At 38.6% G+C, this 10,189-nt stretch overlaps 1 protein-coding gene across 1 annotated transcript; it reads left to right on the top strand.

Annotated features, from left to right (window-relative positions):
* The first annotated feature begins 2,093 nt into the window (after nucleotides 1-2,093).
* Nucleotides 2,094-8,858, top strand: LOC135710577 (glyoxylate reductase/hydroxypyruvate reductase-like). The gene is made up of 4 exons (XM_065233186.1): nucleotides 2,094-2,167; nucleotides 7,655-7,750; nucleotides 7,824-8,596; nucleotides 8,660-8,858. Exons 1-4 carry the CDS (start codon nucleotides 2,109-2,111, stop codon nucleotides 8,779-8,781), a joined length of 1,050 nt encoding a protein of 349 aa, XP_065089258.1. The 5' UTR covers nucleotides 2,094-2,108; the 3' UTR covers nucleotides 8,782-8,858.
* Nucleotides 8,859-10,189: the final 1,331 nt, after the last annotated feature.

Here is a 10,189-nt window from a genome sequence, read left to right as displayed (position 1 = left end):
ATTCTACTACTACACAATGTTTGTTTTGATTCGCTATGAAAATTTGACAGATAAAATGAGGGGTTAGTGGATTTTCCTATGTTTCGAGGGGTGAATCGATTAGCTTGGGACCGAAGAGAGTACCAAGACTGAGCCAAAAAGTTGAACACGTTATTTCGGGACCTTCAAGTCTTAGAGTTACCTCTATGATAGAATTGTTTTATCTATATAAAAATAATCTGTCCGAAATATATTAGACATAAACTAACTCATAAATTTGTACGCGTGTTCGTGGCTAGGATCAATATTTTCCGCGAACCGACAGATGTCAGTTTTGTGCTTTGTTCAGAAATTTATTTGTAATTTGTATGATCATTCATGACAGTTTATCGGTGATATAAGTATACAATTTGGTTGCCCTTTAGCATGTTGTTTTTTTTCCGAGGGGGGTGACGCTATCTACGATGCAAGAAAAAAATGTGTTTTGCTGTGGTTAGCTGCGAGAACGCTAAGTAGGTAGAAAGAAGATTGATTCTGAATAATTCTTGTAAAAAGATGATGTGCGATGCAAGAAGATTCGAGAAATGAAAGAAGATTTTTTCGAAGATTGATTCGCTTGTGTGAGATTTGTTGAGCATCTAGAATTGAGATTTAGATGTGTCGCCACCGACAAACCGACATGACACTTAATTAATTAAAAACGAACACTGCGCAATTAAAAAAAAATCCAATGATATTCAGGAAATATTCCCTTAAATTGAAAGTTTATGAGCCAATAACCCAGATCAATTTCCATATGGTATTTTCAAGACAACGATAAGTAATGATACTGTGTCTCGGCTAACAAAGACGATGTCGATAAAGAAGATTAACGAATGTGGGTCTCATTGAAAAAGGTACCATTATCGAACTATCGCCTCATTTTTTTTCAACAATCAAATGATGTCTGTTTATCTGTGGTTCGATGAAGATTTGCAGGTTTTCAAAAGATATTGTTTTAGTTCTTAGTGACCCTCATGGCCTATAAAATGCTCAATTTATTTTTCAAAGTGCTAATTTTATACGTTTCTTGCTCATTTCTTATTTTTTGTTGAGCGTTTTTGAAATTTTCCCTGGGACATTCATTGTGCTTTTTGCTTCTTTTTTTACCTTAATATTGCTCAAACGGCATTTTCTAGAGCTCTTTTGTGATGTACATATTGCTCAAATAGTTTTTTTTAGTGCTCTTCTGATTTTGTTTAATGGTACCTTTTTCAGTGAGACCCACATTCGTTAATCTTCTTTATCGACATCGCATTTGTTAGCCGAGACACAGTAACATTACGTAACGATTAAATTGGCTCACTACTTAACTAGCCTATTGGTCCCAAGCAAACGATTAACGTAGCCCATTCTAGTCGAAATTCTAGTACTACACTATGTTTGTTTTGATACGCTATGGAAGTTTGACAGATAAAATGAGGGGTTCGTGGATTTTCCTATGTTTCGAGGGGTGCATCGATTAGCTTGGGACCGAATAAAGTACCAGAGCTGAGCCAAAAAGTTGAGCAAGTTTCTTCGGGAACTTCTGGTCTTAGAGTTACCAACCGGTGGAAACTAAAGATTTTAAATTGGCTCACTACTTGACTAGCCTATTGGTCCCAAGCAAATCGATTAACGTACCCCATTCTAGTCAAAATTCTACTACTACACAATGTTTGTTTTGATTCGCTATGAAAATTTGACAGATAAAATGAGGGGTTAGTGGATTTTCCTATGTTTCGAGGGGTGAATCGATTAGCTTGGGACCGAAGAGAGTACCAGAGCTGAGCCAAAAAGTTGAGCACGTTATTTCGGGACCTTCTAGTCTTAGAGTTACCTCTATGGAGTTACCTCTATGCTACTACTCCACTTCAGGAAAATAATTTCAGTGATTAAAGTCAACTCCTATTCCGAAAAACATGAATTATGGTACAATACAACATTTAACATTTACATGACAAATGGAACAAAATTAACGCTCGAGAATGGGTATTTTTTATAGTCACTAACACGTTTTAGATCATTCCGATGTTTTGTCCAAAAATCTAATAACATTTTTTTTCTATTTTTAGGAAACAATTTGCATCAGCTAGATATCTATTTCAGCCATGTCCACATTCGCAAGAGTAAAAACTTTGATACCAATTATTTTAACTATACAATACAGGTAAGAACGTAAGCTCGTTAGGGCACATCAAAAGGTCACCTCTTTTTTAAAAAAAAAGGAGTCATCACGCAACTTCTCATTCTAATCTTCAGCTCCTCCTAAGACCTAAACCGAAAAACACTTCCTACGGGCCTAAGCTCAAGCAAAGAGAAAAATATTCTTTCGGCCACGCTCTCGGCGTAGATTTAACGCATTGTAGCAAAAAAGTACGGATTTAACGGATTATAGCACACAAGAGAATCGAAGAAATCTCAACTTCGAATTGACGGCACATGTTGAGTATGAAATTTACAAACCTGTTCGGTAATGTTTTCAAACATGTGGTACTTTACTACGGTTTGTTTTTGTAAAAGATTATTTTTACAGTACATTCGACACACTTTTACAGTATAGCAGAATAGCAGCCCGTGGTGTCTTTGTTACAATAACTTTAAAACAAAAAATCCATATAACAAACATAACTTTTAAAAGAAAATTCTTCAAAAAATATCGTCAAGCGTATTTTGCATGCACACTAGTAGCAACCGGTGGAAACTAACGATTTTAAATTGGCTCCCTACTTGACTAGCCTATTGGTCCCAAGCAAATCGATTAACGTACCCCATTCTAGTCGAAATTCTAGTACTACACTATGTTTGTTTCGATTCGTTATGAAAGTTTGACAGATAAAATGAGGGGTTCGTAGATTTTCCTATATTTCGAGGGGTGCATCAATTAGCTTGGGACCAAAGATAGTACCAGAGCTGAGCCAAAAAATTAAGCAATCACAAACGAAGTGCATTGCATTGCGAGATTCAGCTAACAAACATCTATTATGCTGAATCTCCGCTAGTTTTTCACTGAGCTCCAGCAAAATAAAATGCCCAGTGGTTCCAATCTCGGCAAAAAATCTAAGTGTGCGTATGATCAACTTCACCCCAAAATTTAAAATTTGCATTTTAAATCTAATTTTAATTCATAAAAAATAAAACAAACATGCAATTGAAACGAAATTCGTACATTAGAAAAGCATTTGCTAGCACAGGTTTGAGGGTTATTTGTTTGTGTGTCAAACATATGGCTGGAAAAATATTCAGGTCAATCGGTAGAAAGTGATCAACTTGCCCCCGTTTTGCGATAGTAAAGATACCATTTACGGTCAGTATTCTACTATTAAGGTGAAAGTGGATCGGTTTAGAATGACTGACTTCATCGATTTTTTACAAAAAAATACGCAGCGCTCAATCGAAAAAACTCTTCCGTGCTAAATGAAAGAACTAAAATTGCTATCTTTAGCAATTTATACAAGATTGATTTATTGTTAAATTTTCTGAAAACCATTTTCTGAGTTCACCTTCAGCAGAACTTCTCTGAACTTCGGCAGGACTTCCTTGAACTTTAGCAGCCCTTCCCTGAACTTCGGCAGAACTTCCCTGAACTTCGGCAGAACGTCTATGAACTTTGGCAGGACTTTCCTGAACTTCAGCAGGACTTCCCTAAATTTCGGCAGAACTTCTCTAAACTTCGGCAGGAGTTCTCTGAACTTCGGCAGGAGATTTCTTTTATATGACTTTCTCAATCTAGGGTAATCCAAACAGTCAGTTTTGCATTTCCCTGTTTGGATTACCCTAGAATGAGAAAGCCACATAAAAAAAAACTTCAAACGTACCATTCGAAAAATCTAATAAATCGGCCGGAGGTCCCTGAGCTTCGGCAGGGTTTGCCTGAACTTTGGTAGGACTTTCCCGAAGTTCGGCAGGCCTTCCCTGAACATTGGTAGGACTTCCCTATAGTTCGGAAAAACTTCCCTGAACATCGGCAGAACTTCCCTGAACTTCAACAGAATTTATCTGAATTTCCGCAGAACTTCCCTGAACTTCAGCAGGACTTCCCTGAACTTCGGCAAGGCTTCCCTGAACTTCGGAAGGACTTTCGGCAGGGCTTCCCTGAACTTCATCAGGGCTTCGCTGAAGTTCGGCAGGCCTTCCCTGAACTACGGCAAGACTTCCCCGAACAGTAGTAGGACTACCCTGAACTTGGAATCTTAGAATTGAAGTTGTCATTTCAGTAGTAGAATTGTTATAATTATACAATAATATCAACAATCAATACGAAACTAACGATTTTAAATTGGCTCACCACTTTAGTAGCCTATTGGTCCCAAGCAAACGATTAACGTACCCTATTTCAGGTGAAATTCTATTACTACACTATGTTTGTTTTGATTCGCTATGAAAGTTTGACAGATAACATCAGGGGTGTGTGGATTCATGCAGAACATGCAGGGGTGAGTGAAATAGCTTGGGACTGCTTGGGACCGTTGTTCTGGTACTGAGTGAGCCAAAAATAATAATGATTTTCTTCGGGACCCAGTGGTCTTAGAGTTACCTCTATGATAATATTGTGTTTACGAATATGTTCAAAATTTCAATACTTGCCTTTTTCTAATTAGCAATGCTTGTTGGTATTGGTGCATTTCAAATTTGGGTGTGGTTTGAACGGGTGTGGATTCAGTATCAACGGAAAAGCATTAACCTTAAGGACTACCGGCTACAATGTTACCTATCTGTATTCCCTAAAACATCCCCTAGAAAGTTTTATCCGAATCTCTCAGGAAACATAAAACATGAAATGGTCATCCCAGAAATGGTTTCCCGTATAATCTAAATAATTATCTGCTTCCTGGGAAACCAAATGAGATTCCCGGGAATATGGCGGCGCTATTTATAGGTCAATTTCTCAAAAATGGATTCCCGGGATGTATCGGGTAGGAAACACTACTGGGAAGTTTATTCTCATATCTTCCGGAACTTCCAGACGTTTTTTTTTTGTACTCCAGGCTTCTTATTGAACTTTCTCAGAAAGATTCTTCCATTGGCTGATAGTCTTTTCATTTAGCCAATTCACATTTTAGGAAAAAAAACAATGTTAAGCATGTGAATAAATATTTACGAATGTCATAAAATGGTTGATTAAAATTTATACCTCATTTAAAAAAAAATAAAAAAAAAACCAATGTTAAACCTTATGGGGGTGATATTGGGCCAAAACACAAATATGGTAGAATATTACTAAATATGTGTAATATATCAAATGTAAGGTAGCTGTAAGGTCGTTTGTAACCCTCGTCTATCCACATAATTGCCTGTGGATGTGCACAATGCCTACACGGAGAACAAATTCGTTAAGTTAAGAAAACAATGCTAATAGTTACTTTAACATGGAAAATATTGTATCATATAATCAATATCAATATAATCATATAAAGCAATTTGTTCATCGAACACGCATTTAACGGTAAATTTAAATGTTTTAAGTTGGTAGTACCAACAATAAATACGAAACTAACGATTTTAAATTGGCTCACTACTTGACTAGCCTATTGGTCCCAAGCAAACGATTAACGTACCCCATTCTAGTCGAAATTCTAGTACTACGTAATGTTTGTTCAAGAGAGTACCAGAGCTGAGCCAAAAAGTTGAGCACGTTATTTCGGGACCTTCTAGTCTTAGAGTTACCTCTATGGTAGGACCACCACCTGTGGCGCACATAGTCAATAATCCTTGCGTTTGACGTTTGCACACTACCGCCATCTGTTCAGCGTACTCCCCATCACAGTATACTCAACAGATGGCGGTAGTGTTTTAGTGACGATGTTTTTTATTGAAAAATATTCAATGTGTTATGTCTGTTGGTCTGTGGATGATCGTCCACGCATGGGGAGGAGGCGATTAAAACCTTTCAAAAAATGTCCTCGTGAAAGGTCGACAGTCCCTTTCCCCTTAAGTAGGTTATTTTTTCCCTTTAATTCCACTTAGTATTTTGTATGCATGACAGATACGTATTTCGCCTACAAGCCTACAATGTGCGGTCATCGTCAGTGTCATTCCCATTTCGGACTTCGATTTTTTTTTAAATTCTGGCGCGTTTTAATTTTTTTTTTATTCTGGGCATAACAAAAATACAAAAAATATCAAGAGGCTTTTAAGAGAAATATTTGACGTTTTAACATTGAAATATTTAAAAAAATGTTGCAGGATTTGGATTTTTTTTTTTAATTAAAACTTTTTTCGAGTCATGGAAGTTGCTAGGGGCACGCAATAACCTTTAACTCCAACGCAGGCAACAGATGTAATTAATCCTGATGAATGTGGGCGTCTTAGTGGAATACCTGTATAATGAGAGAGAGAGAAGGATTAGTATTTTCCATTTAATTCCACTACTTTATTTGCTTATCCTTGACAGATACGCGTATTTCGTCTACAATGTGCAGACTTCTTCAGTGTCTTGTACTAATACTCGAAGTACAATACACTGAAGAAGTCTGCACATTGTAGACGAAATACGCGTATCTGTCAAGGATAAGCAAATAAAGTAGTGGAATTAAATGGAAAATGCTAATCCTTCTCTCTCTCTCATTATAGATGTAATTAAATTAATTCCATTAATACTGCTGCTTTAATTACATTAATTACACAATGTAGAACCAACAATCAATACGAAACTAACGATTTTAAATTGGCTCACCACTTTAGTAGTCCCAAGCAAACGATTAACATCCCTATTCTAGTTGAAATTCTATTACTACACTATTTTTTTTTCATTCGCTATGAAAGTTTGACAGATAACATCAGGGGTGTGTGGATTCATGCAGAACATGCAGGGGTGAGTGAAATAGCTTGGGACTGCTTGGGACCGTTGTTCTGGTACTGAGTGAGCCAAAAATAATAATGATTTTCTTCGGGACCCAGTGGTCTTAGAGTTACCTCTATGGTAGAACATTAACTAATTTTAACTCCATTAATTATAGTCGAAATTTTGTAATTAAAGTATATTAATTACACTTTCAATGCTTTTAATTACATTAATTACGGATGGATGATTTTAATTACTGTCAGTACTACTTCAAAACGCATTAATTACTTTAAGTACTTTTGATTGCATTTTAACTTCAACGACCGGGTTCTTTGTATTGCGTGCCCCTCGGGAAGTTGACTGTTCTTTTCTAGATTCAGTTTACTTTTTCAAGCCTTTATTATTTCGTTGAACAAAGCTATTGCAATGATTTTCGTCCATTCTTCTCAACATAAAATCATAAAATGTGATGTCTATAACCGCAAAACTTCACTACCAACTCGACTACCACAGCAGTTCATACAAGTCCGACAACCTCAGATATGCATCTGAATCACCCTAATGTTCATTATTTCACGAACTATTCATAGAACAGCCATCCTCAAGTTGATCAGCAGCACAGTGATAAGAGAAAACATGTATAGAGATAAATAATATACAATAAATACTAATGCGCAATCATACAACAACAGTAGTACCGCCTCATGGGTGAGCTACGATAGAGGATAGAACTGTGATTCTGCTATAAACTCGGACACTCTCCAATCATCATCATCATATCAGTTATTTGCTTGCTATTGGCTTTTCGAGAAATTGCCAACATTTGCTGAAAAAAGGTAGCTAATAATCACGCCATTCCACACATATTCGCAGCTACGCGATGGCCACTACGCAGCAAACCTGGCGACCCAAAGTTCTGGTGACCAACAAGGAAACCCCGGAAAAAGGCATAACCATTCTTCGGCACAAGTAAGGGATCACTCTTTTCAAGTATTGCAATATCATTGTTTTAGCAAGATAACAAGCTGTTTCTTTGTGATAGATGTGACGTGATTTTTCCGGAGAATGTTCCAGCTACCAGAGAAGAAATTTTGAAGCTCATTCCCGGAGTGGATGGAATCATGTGGGTCGGTCACTATGCGCTGAATGGAGAGGTGCTGGATATCGGGGCCCCAACGTTGAAATCCATTTCCACCATGTCGGCTGGCATGGATTACGTAGACATTGCAGAATTCAAGCGACGTAATTTTCCACTAGGATACACGCCCACCGTTCTGAACGATGCCGTTGCGGATGAGGCAATCGGTTTGATGATCGCTGCTGGACGGCGCTTCCACGAAGGACGATTGAAAATTGATAACTCACAATGGCAGGGTGGTCCACAGTGGATGCTCGGACGGGACATCAAGGGAAGCACCATTGGTATAATTGGGCTCGGCGAGATTGGACTAACTATTGCCAACCGACTGAAGGGATTCAATGTGGGAGAAATCATCTACAGTGGAAGGAAACACAAACCGGAAGCTGACGAGATTGGTGCCAAATTTGTGTCGCAGACGGAACTGCTGAAGGAGAGCGACTATGTGTTCGTCTGCGTACCTTTGAACAACAGCACCAGACACATGATCAACGAGACCACGCTGAAGCTCATGAAGCCTACGGCGGTTCTCGTCAACATTGCCCGCGGAGAGATTGTAGATCAGGACGCGTTGGTGGCTGCCCTAAAGAACGGCACAATTTTCGCTGCCGGCCTGGATGTGATGAACCCGGAACCACTGCCCGCGGATAATGAGCTGCTGAAGCTGCCCAATGCTGGTAAGAAGGGTCGTGGGAAACATGAGGGGCAAGGCCAGATTTGTAATTCGCCTTTACTTTCAGTGATCGTACCTCATCTGGGATCTGCCACACAAAGGACACGCGAGGACATGGCGGTCATTGCGGCACACAATGTACTTGCCGGAATAGCGGGAACGCCCATGTTGTCACCTTATCCGTATTGAATTGTCGAAAACAGCAACATGATGCCTTTGATTGTACCTAAATAACATTTGGATTTGCTTGATTACCTATATACATGAAATAAATGTTAAGTTAAGTAGATAAACGTATTGGCCGCATTGAAACACTGCCTTGGAATGGAACATGTGAAAAAATAGGAACCCGAACATAGGAAATTGTTCATGACCTTGGATATGGACAAATTCTCTCGTGTTTGGAACAGCCAACGGCTAATCTGTTTTTTAATACATGGAAAAAACTGTTTAATCCCAGGTTAATATTATTTTTAAGAGTCTGATGGCGCTAAGTTTTAAACCCGGCCCTGATTGGAGGATCTACCAAGTGCAGCCTAGACATTCGATATCGGAATTACGATGATAATACCGGTTGGAACTGACCATCATGGATGTAGTAATTAGAATGTTATAGGATGTCGCTGCTGGAAATATTCAGATTACGGGATTAGGATGCTAATGATTATTCATGAACTCTTGATCGCTGGAAATGCTTGTGAGGTGGATAAAAGCTTTTTTCATATTTATGTCGCTGTGAAGCAACAGAAAATTGTTGAGGGAATTTAAATCTGTAACTGTAACCAGTTCGTTTTGCCTGCTAATCTGGTTAAGATGTCATACTTAATTATCTTGAAGATATATCGTCCAGCTCAAACCTTTGTGTAAGAGGTGGTACCATCATCAGCATCACGCAGTTTTTTAAGTAACCGAACTAACCGAAAAAAAATTTCAGGCTGAACAAAATTTAGGCTTAGTAACTGTTCATAAACTACGTACATTATGGAGGTGGAAGACTTTGCGATTGTCTACGGTCACGGCGTCTTCTGGCTTATGAATACTTTCAAAAACCGACGACTACCATCATGAATTCCAAAATGATGTCTGACATCAATTTCCGGCAGAGGCAGTCGTCTCCGCTCCAAAAATACCCATAATGTTGGCATACAGGAAGCTCACATGTACACGCAGCGAGAAAATTCTGAAACTGTCTATCTACCATCCACTCATAGGCGCCAACTTAGGGGGTGAGAGGTTGGTGGGTGAGCCGTTTTTACCTAAGAGGAAGAGGTGACAATTGGCTTCTTCCTCTTTTATTTCTATCTCTATCTTTATCTATCTCTATCTCTATCTTACGCACATGAAATCGGCCAATCAGGAGCTGGTTCACGTTTGACAGAAAAGTGGTTCATTTTCGCCCCCGTATTGTCACCTCTTCTCTTAGGTTTTTACCTCCCCAATAATTTTCAGATTCTCATATAAACTCAGTGGCGCCAACTTGTCTTGAACATTGGGGGGACAAAATCACTTTTTACGTGTAGTTTACATGAGAATCAGAAAATTATTACTTGGACCAAGGTGCGTCAATCTCCCCCCTTCGTTAGCAGCTATGCATCCG

This window comes from Ochlerotatus camptorhynchus, unplaced genomic scaffold (genome assembly GCF_037179485.1).
Source record: "Ochlerotatus camptorhynchus isolate MF236.1 unplaced genomic scaffold, CSIRO-AGI_Acam_v1.1 ptg000392l, whole genome shotgun sequence".
Taxonomy (NCBI): Eukaryota; Metazoa; Arthropoda; class Insecta; order Diptera; family Culicidae; genus Ochlerotatus; species Ochlerotatus camptorhynchus.
This window is presented reverse-complemented; position numbering and strand designations above follow the sequence as displayed.

Bases quoted from the DNA above. Each gene is read 5' to 3' on its own strand.
- LOC135710577 (XM_065233186.1), top strand. From the start codon at position 2,109: ATGTCCACATTCGCAAGAGTAAAAACTTTGATACCAATTATTTTAACT. The intron at 2,168-7,654 runs GTAAGAACGTAA...ACATATTCGCAG, and splicing joins ATTTTAACTATACAATACAG to CTACGCGATGGCCACTACGC. The intron at 7,751-7,823 runs GTAAGGGATCAC...TCTTTGTGATAG, and splicing joins ATAACCATTCTTCGGCACAA to ATGTGACGTGATTTTTCCGG.